The 19,490-nt window shown below is 48.8% G+C and overlaps 1 protein-coding gene across 1 annotated transcript; it reads right to left on the bottom strand.

Annotated features, from left to right (window-relative positions):
• Positions 1–2,123: 2,123 nt before the first annotated feature.
• KCTD21 (potassium channel tetramerization domain containing 21) lies at positions 2,124–17,851 on the bottom strand. The gene is made up of 2 exons (XM_061990492.1): positions 17,813–17,851; positions 2,124–8,408 (listed from the first exon to the last, which is right to left on the bottom strand). The coding sequence occupies exon 2, from the start codon at positions 8,376–8,378 to the stop codon at positions 7,596–7,598; it is 783 nt and encodes a 260-aa protein (XP_061846476.1). The 5' UTR covers positions 8,379–8,408; positions 17,813–17,851; the 3' UTR covers positions 2,124–7,595.
• Positions 17,852–19,490: the final 1,639 nt, after the last annotated feature.

The raw sequence follows: 19,490 nt of genomic DNA on the forward strand, positions 1-19,490 counted from the left end.
GCGCACCGCCGGCACCCGCCGCCCGCCGCCTGCGTTTAAAGCGCGCGCGAGCCTGCCCATGGCGCAGAGTGCGCATGCGCCGACCTGCCCGTACCTGAGTTCGACTTCGGCTGTGGCACTGCGCATGCGCCAACCTGCCCGGCTCTGCTCTGGGCTTCGGATGCAGTGTTGCGCATGCGCCGAACTGCCCGCTCTGCTGTGGTTGGCCGCGGCTCCGGGCGTGCGTGTGGGTGTTGTGGGTGCTGGTCCGTCTGTGGCTTGTGGCTAAGGTTTAGGAGTGGGGGTATGAGATTGTTTCATTCCCCTGCTGTATTTTGGAAAGGCTGCGGATAATTAGCCTAGAAAAGAGAAGATTATAGGGGGAACCTCATTAACACCTACAATTGCCTAAAGGGTGGGTGTGAGAAGGATTGTGATGCGTTTTACGCAGTGTCCAGGACAGGACTGGAGGTAGTGGACAGAAGTTGGAACACAAAAAGTTCCACTTAAACACAAGAAAAATCTCCTTTGGTGCTGAGGTGAGGGAGCCCTGGCCCAGGCTGCCCAGGGAGGGTGTGGAGGCTCCTTCTCGGGAGGTTTCCAACCCCACCTGGACACGTTCCTGTGCCCCCTGATTGAGGGGAACCTGCTGCAGCAGGGGCTTGGGCTGTAGGAGCTCTGGAGATGCCTTCCAACCCTCACATTCAGTGATTCTATGAGTATGTGTACAGCTGAGTGGTGTTGGGCCATGGTGATGTGGGGTTGGGTGATAAGAAGGCTGTGTTGGTAATGTGGCACCACCAGTGAGGCTGGGTTGTCTGTGAGACCAGATATAGTGTTGGGTGGTATTTGACCTGGGTGATGTGGCATTGGGTGGTGTGGGACCAACAGTGGAGCTGAGTGGTTGGTGATCCTGGGTGCTGTGGAGTTGGGTGGTTGGTGATACTGAGTGTTTTGGAGTTGGGTGGTTGTGTGACCATGTATCTCCATCCATAGGTGGGCCTGGTTTGTGGCAAGGTGGGGGTTGGTCTTCCAAGTTGCAAAACAGGCCAAGAAGACACAGCCTCAAGTTGTGCCAGGGGAAGTTTAGATGAAGAACCCAAAAGAGCTGTCAACCCTGGCATAGGCTGCCCAGGGCCATGGTGGAGTCTCCATCCCTGGAGGGGTTCTAAAGCTGTGGAGCTGCGGGGCTGAGGGACATGGTTTAGTTGTGGCCATCACAGTGCTGGGGGAACTGTTGGACTCAATGAGCTTAAAGGTCTTTTCCAACCTAAACTATCCAATGATGTGGGATTGGGTCAGGTGGTGTAGGGCCACTGTGGAGCTGTATGTGCTCAGGCTGCTCCTGGTGGCCAGCATCTCAGTGATGGGCTGTGATGCCAGTTCCATGTTCATCATTACTGGTCTCACACAGGGTTGATCACCTGAACACAGCCTCAAATCCATCCCTTCATGATCCTTCTCTGTATTTGCTAGAGCCAAGAAATACTGTTCCTATGGGCTCAATCTCATCCATTGCATCTCCCAGGAGACTCCCCTGTCCTTGGGATATGTTTAAAGAGATGGAGGGCTCTGTCTCACCCTGGATCTGGGTCATTTAGGATATGTCTCTGGATACTCCTTTGCATCCCATCTGTGATGCTGGGAAGGGTGCTGGGAAACCCACCACACTGCTATCAGCATGGGCTTGATCCCATTGATTAGGAACAGAGAGACTGTGTCCCACCACATGCCCAGAAACACAGTGTTTGTGGGTGAGTTAATGTTGGGTGAAAAGCATCGGGGACTGAGTTGGCTTCCAGGTATAACTGCTCTATCAGGGGAACAAGCTCAGATTTTTAAAAACCTGGAAGAAATTGCAAGGCTGATGCCTTTTCAGTTCCTTAGGGAAATCCTTTATTTATCTAGGAATAGTAACTTGTAGGGGCTACATGAAATCAACTAGATAATGTTAAACATTCCTGTACATCAGCAGTATATTATCAGTTGTTCAAACTTGTGGATTAGAGACACAGATTCTGACAGATTCAGCAAGCATCACTGCATGCTTTTTCCCCAAGAAATGCACATCAGGCAGAACATCTCCTGCTTCATTCATATTTTATTTACTGTTTTCTAAGGTACATCTTAGTAATGGTTCACTGAAGAGTTACAGGCAGAGAAATGCAACCAGATTTTTAAAATGTGATAGCCCTACAGGCTCTCTGTGAAAATGGTAAGAAAGAAAAACCATCTTTTGATGGTTTTGACACTTCCCAAATAGTATTCACTCCAAAGCATGGCTTTTAGTGAGTTGGGGACCAAATTGTGATCATCAGAAAAATCCTACTGATAGGAGTAGAAGCAAGAAAACAAGAGGGAGGCAAATGGCAAGAGGAGGAAGCAAGAAAGAGTTATTCCATACAGCTCTCCTCTATAGCTCCTTTTATTTTCCCCCCAAATCCATAGCAAAACCATCCCTTGTGTTACTCCCAAGTGAATCTGAGGGCATGATCTGCACATTTATGCTCGCTCCAGCCCTTCTCACACAATACATACATGACTGCCTGTACTAATTCACATAGGAGACTTACACTGAGAGGGCCACATATTAGCAGTGTTTGTACCCTGCCTGTTTGTGTCCATCAGTGTGTGGATACCAGACTCATTACAGAACAGCAGTTACATATTTCAAAATACACAGAAACCTTGATCAGTGACACCACATTTAAAGGGATGAGGTGAAAATGCAACTCTCTGAAGGAGTCTTCTTCATAACTTCTCCATTTATCTGTGAAGTATCAGAAGACCCTAGATTACACAGTCAGTGTGTATCATTCCTATCAACCTTACATACAGACCCCAGCAGCCATTCCTCCAGAGGGAACTGCAGGTATTTGCTGCCAGTGAACACAAGCAGCAATTTATACTCAGTAACTCGGTTTAAACGTGGTAACTACAGCAGTACCTACATTTACTGTTTTAAAGCACATGCAAATTGAAGCAAAGCTGTCTGCTCCTGACAAGTTACCAGCATAACTCTTTGTGTGACCAATATTTAAGTTGCATAATGGGAGATTAAAACAGGGAACGGCCAGTGAGTCACTTCAATCACAGCCTCCTTCCATAGCAAAATCTTTGCCTCCTTTGTTATCTTGCTGGGGATTTTTTTTCCTGAATACACCAAGATTCTTTATTCTCTCCCTTCTGAATCCTGAATTACTTGTTAACATGAATTCTTTCAGGTCGAACTTTTTAGACCTATTTCATTTATTTCCCTACCATCACCTGCAGCAACAAAAGCTCCTCCCACCAATCCTTACTGACCCTTAAGGGCTGCATGAACCAAAGATGTCTTAATATTTATGTATGGTTTCAGTCCCTTTACTATAACTGGACATTGTTAGATCTTTAAGAGCTATCAAGCCCAAAATCACATTGAGAAATCTGTGATTCCTTCTGGACTCCACTAGGACACCTCATAATAATCCTTTTGTCATATAAGAAATCCCCCTGTGCTGTGCCCATGGCCATTGCTGAAAATGCCATTAGACTACAGCTAATAACTTGTGTATCATCTGCCTTAGCTCTGGTATCTTTCTGCTCTGACACTATTGATTGCTCTATTCAGTGGCTCTCTCAGCAAGCAGGGCATTTTAAAAAGAAAGTGCACGACTTAGCCTCATTTAGTCCAGGAAGGTGTTGAGGGACACAGGCTTATGGCAGAGTCAGGAGTTATGCACTGAGATGTGGAAGACGGCACCCTTCAAACTTTAAGGGTAAAAAACCCCTCCTTAGATCTTTTCCTGGTTCTCAGGCCTTTATAAGGAAAAGAAAGTAGTTTGTTCTGAGAGTGAATATTCCACTCAACAGGGAAATACCTGGAATATTGTATCCAGTTCTGGGCCCCTCAGTTCTAGGAGGACAGGGAGAGAGTTCAGCAACATGATGGAGTGCAGCATCTCCCTTGTGATGAAAGGCTGAGGGAGCTGGGGCTCTGCAGCTTGGAGAAGAGGGGACTGAGGGGTGACCTTATTCATGTTTACAAATACATAAAGGGTGAGTGTCAGGAGGATGGAACCAGGCTGTTCTCAATGATATCCAATGGTAGGACAAGGGGCAATGGGTACAAGCTGGAACATGAGAGGTTCCAAAGAAACACAAGGAAGAATTTGTTCCCTGTTGAGGTGAGGGAGCACTGGCAGGGGCTGCCCAGATGGGCTGTGGAGTCTCCTTCTCTGGAGCCATTCCAAACCCAGCTGGATGAGTTCCTGTGTGCCCTGCTCTAGGTGGTGCTGCTCTGGCAGGGGGGTTGCACTGGATGAGCTTTCCAGGTCCCTTACAACCCTTCAGATTCTGTGACTCTGTGACTAATGATGGGGTTGTGCTGCACTTAACATGGCTTTGTGCACGTTCACTTTTCTTTAATTCAGGCATACTCTTGAGAAGAAGAATCACCAGTGCTGCTGACTGGGAAATAAAAGCAAGCTCTAGCTCTAGGGCTCAAAGAAGACAGAAAACAAAAGCCAGCCATTTAGACAGAAAAAGGAACAAAGGTTTTAGAGAGAGAACATTCCTATAAACAGCCATTATAACGTAACTTACCGGCTGCAAAATGAAGGGGCAGCTATAAATTGAGCTGAGTGTGTAGTTTGAAATAGCAACTGCGTTTGTGCAGCATATGTTTGACTGCAGTTGCCTGTGATTCACTTACTGCTTACTTCATGTACTTGATTAGCATGAAGAACAACTAGAAATAGTACCTCATGCTGAAAGATGTTTATTCTGATTAGCAATTTAGAGGCATCTCAAGTTTTTCCATTCCTCCCAAAGCCTGTCTTCACTCATGTCTTTATACCTGTTGGAAATCATGCACCTCTCTGCATATTGGCAAATGCTACAGATCTGTGGCCAGCTGTACCTTTGCTTGGTTTAGTTATGTCAGCACAGATAAATGTGTGTTCAAGTCATCCACCTTTCACATAATAGACTCATGGGTTAAAGCACTCCAGGAGATGACCTGAGTTCAGTTCTCTTCTCAGTCTGTGGCGACTGAAACTCCTATTTCCGTGTCAGCAGTAACCCTGGTTACTTTCTAGCCCAGGTTGGGACACTCTTAATTTCTTCTTTAGACTTCTAAGAAACTGTAGAACTGCTTTTCATGTGGGTGCTGCTACTGCCCAAAGAAAAAGGAGTGGGAGCAAAGGCATGGAGTAAATGCTCTAGATTAAGCAGAAAATACAGTAATGATCCAGCTTTCCCAGGGCATGTCTTTATTTTGCTGAAACAGAAGGGAGCAGTACTGATCCAGAGCTCTAAAGGGTGTAGATCAGACTTTTTGTCCCTTTCCAAATGAGATTTAAGCCCACTGCTTCTACCTTTGGATAAACTTGAGCTGACAGGAAACAAATTACTACAGATAAGTATTATTTTTAGTCCTGACATATAAGAACTTCTGTTACAGATCATTGAACATCTACTCTCAAGCGCGTGGGTTGAAAAGAAATGCTGTCAACAGTCTCCAGAAGCTCTGTTAGCATCAATCCAGCAAAGGCATATCTGTTTCAAGGCACAGATTTGATGAAAGAGGGTTCATGTATAGCATTTTACAGATCATAATCATATTACCCACGTACTATGAATGTCCAACTGGACACCAAGCTCATGCCAGAAATAAGGTTCACTCAGCAATCAGTGTGTGACAGCTGCTTTGTCAGTGGCACACAGCAACCCCTGGAACAGATTGTTCCTGCTTTGTACTTCAGGACAGGGATGAAGGGAGAAAAAGACTTGTTCCCAGTGCAACTAAAACTAGAAGAATATGGTGATTGAAGCTGGAATTTGGCCAAAAAAAATCCTGTTTACAGTCCTCAACATTCATGACACTTGCCAGGTTTAATGGTTTTGAGACCTCCAGGCCCAGTCAGTGCTTCATAACATGGTCCCATGTATTTCATGCTGCTTTAGCACCAAGGCAGAGAGGGGAAGGGGTTTCTAACAGGCTGCATTTTTACTGTCAGCATGCTGATTTGTGTTGGTCATGCAGTTACAGCTTGGGACAGCAGGAATATATTTATCCTGCTGTTTTTTTACAGCAGTAACAAAACACTTTCTGCTTGTTCACAGGTCAGCTTCATGTGATGACAGACTAGTTACTTTGGGAAACAATGACATGAGCAACACTGAGCTTTGCAGCCCTGTGCTGAGAATATTTTGAAGCACTAAAATACTGAATGCAAAACACACTTATTGCCTCCTTCCTTTTGTCTCATTAGAGATGACAGGAAATGTTCCAGAAGGTCTCCCATGCATATGTAGCAACCTGGTTAAGGAAAGACAGCTAAGGGATGTTTAAACATAATTAGGTGAGAAGGAACCATCTTGAATGTGGCACAAATGATGTTTAGAGCCAACATGCAGCTAGTGGATTATGATCTTCATTAGAGCACAGGCTGGGGGTGTAGGAAGGAGCTTGACCACTGTCATCAGCTCTGGTTTCCCACTGCCTTACCTCTGACAATCTGACACTGAAGCCAAGCAAGCAGGTAAAATGCTGGCTTAGTGACATGACCATTTCACAAAGATGTTAAAAACAATGTCTCAGTGCACCAGGAAAATACAAGATGTGACCTGATGTGGGAATGTTGTCTTTTCAGATGGAATCCATCCTACCCAGAGAGCATCCCATGGGCTCCAGGTGTGGCTGAAGGGAAATGAGCCCAGAAGGCAGCCCTGTCCAGGCAGAAGAGGCTCAGACGTTTAGAAGGTATTTGGGAGCTTCTGCCCCCAAGTCTGTCTCCACCTCAGAAAGTTCCAGCAACAACATCCAGATGCATATAACATTGTGAGAGAAAGAAAAGGACTAGCTGTCTTGCATGCTTTGGGAATGTAAAAGCAAAGGTTTAAGAACATCATTCTTTCTGCTGTGGCTTTCTTCATTATTCCCTCTGGCAGTCCCATCATTCAAACATGGCTTCCCTGAAAGCAGAACAGAGCAAGGGCTTCCTTATAGGGTTCAGAAAAAAACCCAAGCCAGCTTCAGATGGTGACAGGAATCCTTTGTTGAACTCAAAGACACAAGAGTCCCTTACTCCTTTGCAGTCTGCAGCATCCTTTACAGCTAAATCGAGTGTGTGCACGTGGGCAGGCTTCTCTGGGGATCCAACCAAGCTCCTTGGATGCTCTGCACAAGTGATATGGAGAGACATGGAGAATGTGCCCCTAGGGCTCTCTGTTGTGCCACAGCTCCATGGCCTCCTTCACCACATCCCTTCTCCAGATACCTTCCAAACCTTGCCGACTGAACCCTCACATCTCCTCGTGAAGGAGATTGCTGCCAGTTCCCAACTGGAAAACATAGGAAGGGCAGAAGTTGAGTGACTTTCCCCATGATTGAACAGCAGGTGAGAGATGGAGGCAGTGACAGAACCAGTCCTTACGTCCTTGACTGACAACATTCCTTCCGTCTCACGTCTTCAGAAAGGTTGTGTTGGTAAATACATTAAAGGAAAATCATCTCCCTGTTAGTGACTCTTAATCCAGATAAGCATGATTCTGAATTAGGCTGTAAGTGTGTTTTAAAGGGAAACACTTAACCTGTGTTATCTCGATGCTGCCACCATAACAAACAGCCACCCCTACTTGTACCGAATCAGGCGAATCATCTTATTATTCATCAAGTCTGAAGTATGGGGATGAGAAGAATCTATGCAGAAACCATCACTCATGGCTATCTTAAGCACTTCCTCCACAAACACCTGGAAGCTATTGATTTGCTTATTATCTGGTACCACCCAGAGTCTCTTTAAGTTCTGCCTGGTGTACTCCTCTTCGGGAAGGCCTTCCACGCTTGCAACCCAATCCAAGGTCAAGTGGTTGGGGTCCTGCAGGTAGCTGGATATTGAAGAGAGGTTTCCATTGAAGCAATAGTAAAGTTTGGAACCGAGAAGCTTCAAGAAGAGACATGATGTAGAGAAGATATGAGCACTGAACACTTCCATGTTGGAGGAAGACAGGCTGTAGATCTGGGGTGCTTCTCGGACGGTGAAGTGAACAGTCTGGGTTTTCTGATCGAGGGTGATGTTGAGCATGGCGTTCTTCTCTGCTTTAGAAAGCTCCACCTCCTTCTCCTGCAGAGCCTCAATCAGGGGCTGAATTTGATAAAAATCAACCTCTCGTCGGAGTAAGGGCATTTCCTGAAAATCTTCAGGGAGGTCCAGGTGAGACGTTCGTAAGAAGTTCAGGATATAGCGGAAGATTTTGCCATCCCTGTCAATGAAGCAGTTGCCTTGGCTGTCCTTCTTGGTTGGGATCTTCCCACTAAACATAGCTCCCAGCATGGAGTCTGGAAAGCTAGTCAGGGTGGACAGAGAGGTGGTATAGAGTTTTCCTCCAACGTTGAGCGTGATGGGTTCTGACATGATGGAAAAGTCACAGTGCTGGGACTAATACTAAAATAAGAAGAAATCACAGAATCATAGAATGGTAGGGGCTGGAAGGGACCTTTAGAGATCATCCAGTCCAACCCTCCTGCAGAAGCAGGTCCCACCTAGATCAGGTCACACAGAAACACATCCAGGTGGGTTTTAAAAACCTCCAGAGAAGGAGCCTCCACACCCTCCCTGGGCAGCCTGGGCCAGGGCTCCCTCACTGAAACACTGAAACAGTTTTTCCTTATGTTTAAATGGAGCTTTTTGTGTTCCAGCTTCATCCCATCAGCCCTTGTCCTGTCACTAGATAAAATAGAAAAAGTGCTGCCCCAACCTCCTGACACCCACCATTGAGATATTTGTAACTATTAATGAGATCTCCCCTCAGTCTCCTCTTCTCCAGACTAAACAGTCCCAGTTCTCACAGCCTTTCCTCATAAGGAAGATGTTCCAGTCCCCTGATCATCTTGGTGGCCCCGTGCTGGACTCTCTCCAGCGGTTCTCTGTCCCTCTTGAGTGCAGGAGCCCAGAACTGGACACAGGAACCCAGATGAGGCCTCACCAGGGCAGAGTAGTGGGGGAGCAGAACCTCCCTTGACCTGCTGCCCACACTCTTCTTGATGCATTCCTAACAGAAGAAAACCCAACACCACACATTTAACTGTATTCACATGTTTTCAAGGTTAAACTAAAGAGGCCAATAAGTCCCAGGATATATAAGGGTAACTACGTGGCAAGAATTCATCACAGAAATGAGAGGTGGGGAATTACTTCTGGAGGCTGCATCTTGAGAACAAGTGTAAGGATGTTTTTTTTTCTCCCAATACACTTGAACAGGACTCTGTTTAGTTCAGTTTAGGGCCAGAAATCATGAGACTTCCAGAACTTTACAGTCATGCTAGAAGTGAAATGTCTCCCATGGATGCCTGCCATGGAATGACTGGAAAGCAAAAGCTGATCCCATCTCCCTCACAAACACTGAATTTAGAGGGGGTGGGGGAAAAAAAGGACAAGAACTGGACAAATCCCAACCTATTCCATGGCACCTAAAAAAGATAATTTAAAGCAACAAAGCTGTCACAGCAGAATCCCCTGATGCAGGTTTGAGTGCAGGCAGCCCATCAGCAAGCACTGCTGCCAAGAGGACACGACATTCTGGGTCCATCCAGTAACAAAACATCCCCAGGCTTTCTCCTTCCAATGTGCTTTACCTTAGAAAACACTTCCTAATTAATTGGAGCCACATCCCAGCTGATGTTGTTTCTACTCAGCTGCTCTGCAATTAGCTGAGATGAACGGAGGATGTGATTTTATGGTGCAGTTAAGGGTGGCTGCCTCTGGAAGGGACAGTACCTCCCTTCACTCTCCACCATACCTTCCTCCTCCCTTATTCCAGCTCTGTCACTCATCTGACCCCACAGTCAGACATTTTAGGGAGAAAACCTGTCATTTTCTGTTCAGGATATGTTTCTGCTGTATCTTGGAGCCAGACAAATGCCAGGGCTGGTGCAAGTAAGGAGGAAGGAGCCTCACAGCCCCTTCCACTGCAGCTCAGCTCAGTTACCTTGAAAACCTGGGCCCTCATTCCTGCTGGGGATCTGCACATCTGTTTTCCCTTGTTTGCTGAATCCAAATCAATCAGCAGTTCAGTCACAGTTTTATTGGTGACTTAATCAGCAGGAAACCCATCAAGGTTGGCTTGCAGAGGTAGGAGGTAGCTCTTGCTGTAGTAACTATGGCTATTCAACAGAAAGCCACCACCAGCTCTCTTAAAATGAAACTGAGGCCTTTTCCTAACTAGCCATGGAATAACCACATGCACTATGGCACTACTTTCAGCTCTGAGTCACAGCTAAATACAGAGAGGAAGAAAATCACCTTGTGAGAATATTGATAGCTGCTAAACCCCAAATCAGAGTGCTAATGGCACCCTAAAACAAATACCCCTCTAGATAGCAAAGCACATATTGCTATGAAAAACTTGCCCAACCTAGAGCAGCTAATGAACAGATCAAAGGAGAATCTGCATTTCATTCTAGTTTAAGACTAACATTCCACTCTGCTCTTTAGCCTGCTTTAGCCCCCAGGCATGGAAAAATTGATGGAAAGAAGAATAGAAAGAAGCAGATCTCTGACTCCACTGAGTGCTTTGCCTGCAGATCCCTGAGTATCCAACCTTAACCATAACCCTAGTTAGTCTCAGCCTAGCCACATCCTCTCTACACCTGCCCTTTAAGGTATTTCTCAGCATTGATGAGATCCCTCCTCAACCTTCTCCAGACTGAACATCCCCAAGTCCCGCTGCCTTTCCTCATAAGGAAGGTGCTCCAGTCTCCTCAGCACCTTGGTAGCCCTGTGCTGGCCTCTCTCCAGCAGTTTCCTCCCTCTTGGAGAGCCCAGAACTGGACACGGGACTTCAGATGTGGCCTCACCAGGGGGAGCAGAACCTCCCTTGAGCTGCTGCCCACATTATCTTCATGCCCCCAGGATGCCATTGGCTTCTTGCCCACGAGGGCACGGTGCTGCTCATGGGTAGTTGCTGCCCACCAGCACTGCCAGGTCCCTGTCCCAGAGCTGCTCTCCAGCAGGTCTTCCCCAGCCTGTGCTGCTGCAGGGGCTGGTTCCTCCCCAGCTGCAGGACTCTGCCCTTGCCCTCAGCACATTCCTCTCTGACCAACTCTCAGCCTGCCCACATCTCACTCAATGGCAGCTCAGTCTCTGGTGAATCAACCAGTCCTCCCAGGTTGGTGCCATCAGGGAACTTGCTGAGGGTCACTCTATGCCCTCATCCAGGTGTTTGATGAAGATGTTGAACAAGACTGGCCCCAGAACCCATCCCTGTGGAACTCCACTGGCCACAGGCCTCCAACTCCATTCTGTGCCATTGATCACCACCCTCTGGGCTCTGTCATTCAGCCTATTCTCAATCCACCTCATCTAACCCACACTGCCAAGAGCTTTCCTTTGAGGATGTTGTAGGAGACAGTGTCAGAAGTCTTGCTGAAGTCAAGATACATTACATCCACTGGCCTCCCCTCATCTCTTCAGCCAGTCATGCCATCAGAGAAGGCTACCACGTTCGTCAAGCAGGACTTCCCCTTGGTAAATCTGTATTGACTCCTCCTGATGGTGAAGTGCTTAGAGATGATATCCAGGATGAGCTGTTTCATCACCTTTCAAGGGCAGGCTACAAACCCATATAGGACACCAGCTTGCCTTTGGTTTGGACCTCCCTGCTGTCCCTGCACTGCATTCAATTTCATTTAATGTATGCAAACCTGGCCCAGGGATAAGGCTGCAGCATAACTCTTGCCCAGCTGTCAATAGTGGAGTCAACAGATGATAAGTTAACCATCTGCTTTTGCCTAATACTTCTCATTACTTGCAGGTTTCTTTCTTCACAGTGGGAAGATGAATCTGATAATCTAGCAACCTCAGAAGACCCCAACTGCAGCCCAAATAATCATCAACCTGGACTTATTGCATTGCCAGCTAACACACTGGGGGGAAAAGGTCAACCTTTGCTGCTTTTTTTCTCTTGAACCTGTTTATCAAAAAAGATTTTCATAACCCCATTAAAAAAACAACATTAAATGGGTTGTCAGTTTTCTCTTTGCTCATTCAATCAGCATTTCCAGTTTATCAGGACTGAGTACTTTGCTAATGCAGTATAAGGTTCTCCAACAATGCAGCACATAAATCACTCCTTGGTGGCATTTCCATGAGGAAAAGTCAAACTCCTGAACAGAAGCTGCTTTCTGAGCATTTCAACCAAGCAGGGCTTGTACATTTTAACTTGGGTTTTACTCACAGGAGCATCCTCAGCAGATGCATGGAGAACATTTCTGTAAGGACCTTCTACCCCATCAGTTTAGTTCAGCAAATACTTGCTTCAAACCTGGGGGAGTGATGGGGGTTGACACAGCAGGAAGGTGTAAAAGAGTGTGCAGAATGACAAAATCTACCTGTTCTCAGTGCCTTCATGTATTTAGAACCATCAGTTCAGTTCTTTCATTATCATAACACTTCCTTTGCTTAATCATTTTCAGCACACAACAGCTTTGGATAAGCTTATTTCCCCTCTTGTGTATCCATCGCATTTAAGAGCGCTTTAATTAGCTAATAAATAAAACTCTGTACATGTAATTTCACTGAGTGCCTGTTTCATCTAACTTGGCAAAAACCCACAAGTGTACACCATCCAAAAAACCCCCCATAAAAGGCATCAGTCACGATTTGCCAGCAGAAGTGAAAAGTAAAGCAATGGCACAAGTATTCCTACACATTTTACCCATCCTGAAAAATGGGTGCAGCTGTGGTCTGTCCTCTTTAGCCCCCAAAATACAGTTTGATGGAAAGTCTGAAGTTATAAATACAGTTTTCTGTATCTTTCCTTAAGATATATAAAGGCAATTTTTAGCAGGATTTTTTTTCTGGTTCCTTATTCAGATAAAAAATGACAACTGAGATCATCCCTGTTAAAAATCATCTGCCCTGGAACAAGATCATAGAATCCTTATGGTTGGAAAAGACCTTTAAGATCACTGAGTCCATCCACTCACCTCACACTGCCAGGCCCAGCATTAAACCCAACCATATCCCTCAGTATTTCATCTACACTTCTGAATATCTCCAGGGGATGGGGACTCCCCCACCTCCCTGAGCAGCCCCTTCCAATGCTTAATAACCCTCTTGGTGAAAAAGTTCTTCCTGATGTCCAATCTAAACCTCCCTTGGAGCAACTTAAATCCATTTCCTCATGTTCTATCAATTGTTACTTGAGAGAAGAGACTGACTTCCACCTCACTACAGCTCCCCTTCAGACAGTTGTAGAGAGTGATTGTGTCTCCTCTCACCCTCCTCTTCTCCAGGCTGAACATCCCCAGCTCCCTCAGCTGCTCCTCATCAGACTGTTCTCCAGACCCTTCATCAGCTTTGTTGCCTGTCTCTGGACATGCTCCAGCCCCTTCTTGTAATGAGGGGCCTAGAACTGGACAGAGAATTTGAGCTTTGACTTCACCAGTGCTAAGTACAAGGGGATAATCACCTCCTTGGCCCTGCTGGTCACACTATTGATCGGAGCCAGGATGCCCTTGGCCTTCTCGGTTAACTGGGCACAGTGCTGGCTCCTGTTCAGCTCCTGTCGATTAACACCTTCAGGTCTTCTGCAAGACAGCTCTCAAGCCCCTCTGTCCCAGCCTGGAGCTGCCTGGGCTTGACAGCTCTCAAGCCCCTCTGTCCCAGCCTGGAGCTGCCTGGGCTTGGGGTGACCCAAGGGCAGGACCTGGCCTGTGCCCTTGTTCAGCCTTGGCCCATGGCTCCAGCCTGCCCAGGGCCCTCTGCAGACCCTTCCTGCCCTCAAGCAGATCCATGCTCTTACCCAGCCTGGTGTCATCTGCAAACTGACTGAGGGTGCCCTCGATCCCCTCCCACAGGTCATTGATACAGATGTTCAACAGAACAGGCCCCAGCACTGAGCCCTGGGGAACACACTGGTGACCAGCCAACAACTCCATTCCCACCACTCTCTGGGCCCAGCCATCCAGCCAGCTTTTCACCCACTGCAGAGTGGGTCCATCCAAGCCACAGGCAGCCAGTTTCTCCAGGAGAATGCTGTGGGAGACTGTGTTGAAGGCCTTACTGAAGTCCATGAAGTTTGTGAAACACCAAAGAGATGTTGTACACCCGGTTCTGTTTATCAGTGTCATGCAGTAGCTGAAGAAAACTCTCTCTGCATTAACAAAATAAAGCTCATACTAGTTTATCTGAAGCTCTAAATGCCAGCAGGGCAGAGAAAAGGGACTAAGCAGACCTTAAAACAAATAGCAAAGATTTCATATGGGGAAATGTGTAGCAATGCCTTGATTTGCCTGACAAGTAAACCCCAACACCAAAGGAAAAGAGGCAGTGATGGACTGCACACACAGATGTCACTTTATGAATGGCAGGGAAGGAAAAGGGATGAACTCTTTGGGATTTCAGAGGGGTTAACAGGCTCATCCCAGTGTCAATCACAGGACCTCATTAATGCAGTTAATTAAACAGCAGCAAAGCAAGAATGATCTGTACTTTGGTAGGAGTAGATCCTGATGAGTTGTTAGGGTTTCCAAAGTCCATCCCACAGGCTGCTTATGGCCTCTGAAGCCTTCATGGGGAGCATTTAAAAGTTGTAGCATCTGCTGAAATACAAATTAACGGCTGCTGTGACAGCAAGGAGGTCTTTTGCTGCCAGACATAATGAAATGTGTTCCTTTACACCACCACTGCTCCTGGTTTCAGTCCAATCCCCCTGCCAGAGCACGACCACCTCAAGTAGGTCACACAGGAACTCATCCAGCTGGGTTTGGAATGTCTCCAGAGAAGGAGACTCCACAGCCCTTCTGGGCAGCCCCTTCCAGTGCTCCCTCACCCTGAAGGAGTTTTTCCTTATGTTTCTTTGGAACCTCTTACTTTACACAACAAGGTGTTGCTTTTCTGGGTCATTTTATTGAGCCTTCAACATCTCACCCATGGAACATCCCTCCACAGTTAAAACCTTGGAAATCTGGATTTAAGATACTGAAATACATGCAGCTTTGTTGAGACACAGTTGAGGAGTAACAATGAGCTGCAAAATACACATACAGCAAAAAAAAAACACCCCAAGAAAGGAGAAAATGAATTATTTAGGCTGGCCCAATGAAGGATGCCGAAGTAGCAATAAAATCAAAGCAAGCTGGGGACCATTTCTGCTAAGCATCAGGAAGAGCAGCCAGACTAAAAACCTCTCTGGCTTTTTGAGTATTGCCCAAGAGAGCTGCTGAAAGCCACATCGGCTGGATAAAGCAGAGAGACAGGTCAGGTAATGCATTAGAGGAAGCAATTCAGCCCAGGGAAGGGGCAGGATTGATTTCAGCTGAAAAGGAAGGTATGAAAAAAGAAATGTCTGGGCACCTGTGTGGCAGCTGCAGGCTTTAAATGTGGTTTGGCAGAGGGTGGCTGTTTGCAGGATGAGGCTCCAGGCTGCTTTATTAGAGTGCATTAATGATGAACACAGAATCAGGCAAAGAGAAGGGTTTTTTTCTGCACAGTGCTGGGTTTGCCTTGTGTTTTTTGTCCCAGACTCCTCACACTTGGCACCTGTCACTTTGTTTCATTGTGTCTTACTGAAACCCAGGTTCCAGTTTGATGTAAAAAATCTGGTTTCCACAAAACACCTGGGTGTTGAGGAAGAAAAATGCCCAAACTCTTATGAAACAGCAAACTCCAGATCTGTGCACAGCCAGCCCTTACTGCAGTGACCTTTCCTGCAGAGCACCTGTGTGCTTTGTCCCTTCTCAAGGAGACCATTTCACAGAGGAAACCCAGACTCTCAGCTACGAGCACTGTGGGGCCTGCAGTCTGAAGCCTAAAAGTCACCCCAAGAAAGAGCAAAACCTTAACAAAAGAATGACAAAGGCTGTGCAGAAACTGTATAGTATTTAGGGGATTAAAAAGTCTGGTGATCTCTTCCCTAGCCAGGAGCAGCTGGTGGGCAGCAAGTGAGAGCTGAATTTCAGGATGGATTTGGGACACAATTAATCACATGGAAGGATTCATCCTCCCTTCACGGACCCCTGATGCATTTAGCTCAGTTCATCTTCAGTTTAGACATTTGCAATATGGTTTCTGCCTCCTCTATGCTTATTTATAGTGACCTTAGAAAGGAAAAGTCATGTTTTCCCATGGCTGCAGGACGGACATTGATCCCACCTAACGCCGGCCGCTTGGTTAATGTCAGCAACTGTAGTGCAGCACTTTACTCAGAGGCTTAGAATCCAGCGTGTGAAGCCGAGCGTGGTACGTCTGCCAGGAGCAATATATCCTGAAATGCAGCCCCAGGGCGGGGTAGGGGGAAGAAAAAGCAGTTTCGGGGCTGTTGTAATGCCTGTGGAAATTTCCAGGCGGCGTTTGGGGAAAGGCCACTCAGCCCCGGGGCTGGGAGTGACAGGGCCAGAGTCCGGCAGGAGACTCCAGTTCCCAGCAGGCGTGTGGCAGGAAACGACGGCTCAGCCTTCCCTTCTTGGCTGTGAAACAGGATGGGGATCTAGAGGTGATAACCCAGCGACACCGTCCCTGCTCAGTTCTGCACCTTGATGCCCTTGAGCATCTCCTGGGCTGCGTGCTTGGGGATGCAGGTGACTGCAAAAGGCTGCGTGGCTGGTTCTCCACAGACAAAAAAGAAAGGGGTAAGGAGATGGAGGAAAACAGAGCTGGTGCCCACTTAGTAAGAGGAAGGAGTGCTGTAAGACAAAGGTCTCACACTGCTGGGAGCAGAGAAATGGAAACACTGGCACATGGTGAAGAGGAGAATGAAATGAAGGTTAACTGCTCCTGAAGGAGAATGGCAGAAGATGGAGGGGGAGAGGGAGTGCAGAGCCAGAGAGATGAGGCTGCAGCGAGGGCTGAGGAATTAAAGCCAAAGTGCTGCAGTGCTCTGCACTCTCCTGGTGTGACCTCTGATACCTGCAGGCTCAAGGGCCACTGTGTGGGCAACACAGATGGCCAGGAAGACACTGCCACATCTGGAGTCTCGTGGCAGCAAGAGCATCACTTTTCCTTCCCAGCAGCTGGTGTAACCCTTTGTACAGTCCAATGTAGCTGTTTAATGCCAGCCTTGGCCAAACTTCTCGCTGATTTCTAATGTTCTGTCCAAGCATCCTCTTAAGTATCACTTGGCACCCTTGGAGCATCTTCCAGATACTCTTTATTTCCTTCCTGGACCACTTTACATGTGGTAGACCACCACCACCTGCACACTGCTTGATGTGCACAGCAAGTGTGGGTCAGCCATCCAGCTTCCTGCCCCATCTCCCACTGACACAGACCCTTCCAGGGCACCCCTGCAATTAGAGGGCAGCTAATTGCCAGCAGGGATGCAGCTGCACGCTCACAAAAAGCCCTCCCAAAGCACACTGCTAGGGTAGGTGCTATCTAGAACGAGAAGCTTCTCAGGGGTTTGGCTCCTGCACGTCACCCAGCCCGGCCAGGGCTGGCTGCAGACACACAGAGCCAGCAGGGCTGTGGGCACACGGGGCTCGGCTTTGCTAAAGCCTTTCTCTTCTGGAGATGCTTCATTGAAAGCGCGGTGGGAGAGAGGCAAAGTTTGCCGAGGGCGCTGAAGCTGTTAAGGGGAACCATAGGTACGGCTGCTCCCTGCACAGCCAGCCGTTCACATATGGGTTTAGCTTAAAATACTAACAAACCCCATCCCCGATCCCCCGAGAGGCAGCTCACACCTCCCGACCGGCGCTCACCGCTCTGGCCCCCCTCCGTGCCTCAGTTTCCCTATCTCGGGGGGGGATGTTGGGTTACGCTGGGGTGCCCCCGGCCGTTCCCACCCCCCAGCCGTGCGGCCATCCCTCCCTCCCTCCCTCCCGCCGTCCCCTCCCCGCCGCGGTACCCACCTCCGCCCCCTGCAGCCGCCGAGCCCCGTCGCCGGCCGGGCGCGGCGGGAGGCGGCGGCGGGCGGAGGAAGCGGCGGGGCGGGGAGCGGCACGGCACGGCACGGCCCGGCACAGCCGCGCTGGGAGTTGTAGTTCGCCGCAGCTCTCGGGCCCTGCCCCGGCGTTGTCCGTTGGATTGCGGCTCCCAGACCGTCACCCCGCAGCCTTACGGGCACGGTAACGCGGGGCGGGGGGGATGGAGGTGCCGGAGAGGGGGAAAGCGGGGGAGGGGGGCGGGTCGGGGGTTGATCGAGGAGGGGGGCAGGGGGAAGGGGTGTTTGGGAAGGGATGGAGGAAGGTTGGTCTGGGGTCGGGATGCAGGAGGGGTGCCCAGGGGATGGGGCAGAGGAGGGGTAGTATGGGAAAGCCGTGCAGGAGGGATGCTCGAGGTGAGGGATGCAGGAGGGATGCTGAGGGGAAGGGGTGCAGGAGGGATGCTCAGAGGTATGCAGGAGGGATGCTGAGGGGAAGGGGTGAAGGAGGGATGCTCAGAGGAATGCAGGAGGGATGCTCAGAGGAATGCTGGAAGGGATGCAGGAGGGATGCTGAGGAGAAGCGGTGCCGGAAAGATGCTCAGAGGGATGCAGGAGGGATGCTGGAAGGGGTGCAGGAGGGTTGCTCAGAGAGATGCAGGAGGGGGGCTTAGAGGAAGGGGTACAGGAGGGATTCTCAGAGAGATGCAGGAGGGATGCTTATGGGAAGGTGTGCAGGAGGGGTGCTCAGATGAAAGAATGCAGGAGGGATGCTCAGGGGAAGGGGTGCAGGAAGGATGCTCAGGGGAAGGGGTGAAGAAGGGATGCTTGGAGTGAGAGATTCAGGAGGACTGACAGGGGAAAAGGATGCAGGAGGGATGTTTGGAAGGATGCAGAAGGGATGCTCAGGGGAAGAGATGCAGGAGGGCTGCTCAGAGTGAGGAATTCAGGAGGGCTGACAGGGGGAAAAGGGTGCAGGATTCAGAGGAATGCAGGAGGAATGCTCAAGGGAAGGGGTGCAGGAGGAATGCTCAAGGGAAGGGGTGCAGGAGAGATGCTCAGGGGAAGGGGTGCAGGAGGGATGCTCGGGGGAAGGGACACAGGAGGGATACTTGGGCTGAGGGATACAGGAGGAATTCTCAGAGTGAGGAATTTGGGAGGGCTGACAGGGGAGAAGGCTGCAGGAGGGATGTTTGGAGGACTGCAGAAGAGATGCTCAGGGGAAGGAATGCAGAATGGGTGCTCAAAGGGATGCAGGAAGGATGCTCAGAGTGAGGAACTGAGGAGGCCTGATGGGAAAAGGCTGCAGGAGGGATGTTTGGAAGAATGCAGTGAGGTGCTTGGGGGAAGGGGTGCAGATAGTGTGGCCAGAGGTCAGGATGCAGGGGATTGCTCAGGTGTCAGGCTGCTTGGAGGGAGGGATGCACATTGGAAGGAGTGCAGGAGAGAAATTTGGGGGCTGGGATGCAGGAGGGGTGCTCAGGAAGGGATGCAGGAGATTGTTCAGGGGTTGAGATGCTCAGGGAGAGGGATGCCTTGGGGCAGAGATGCAGAAGAGGTGTCTTGGGGAAGGGGTTGCAGGAGGGATGCTCTGAGGGAGGGATGCTCAAGGAGAGTGATGCAGGAGGGATGCTGAGGGTTGGGATTGGGATGTTCAGAGGTCAGGG

The sequence above is a fragment of the Colius striatus genome, chromosome 1 (assembly GCF_028858725.1).
Source record: "Colius striatus isolate bColStr4 chromosome 1, bColStr4.1.hap1, whole genome shotgun sequence".
Classification (NCBI taxonomy): Eukaryota; Metazoa; Chordata; class Aves; order Coliiformes; family Coliidae; genus Colius; species Colius striatus.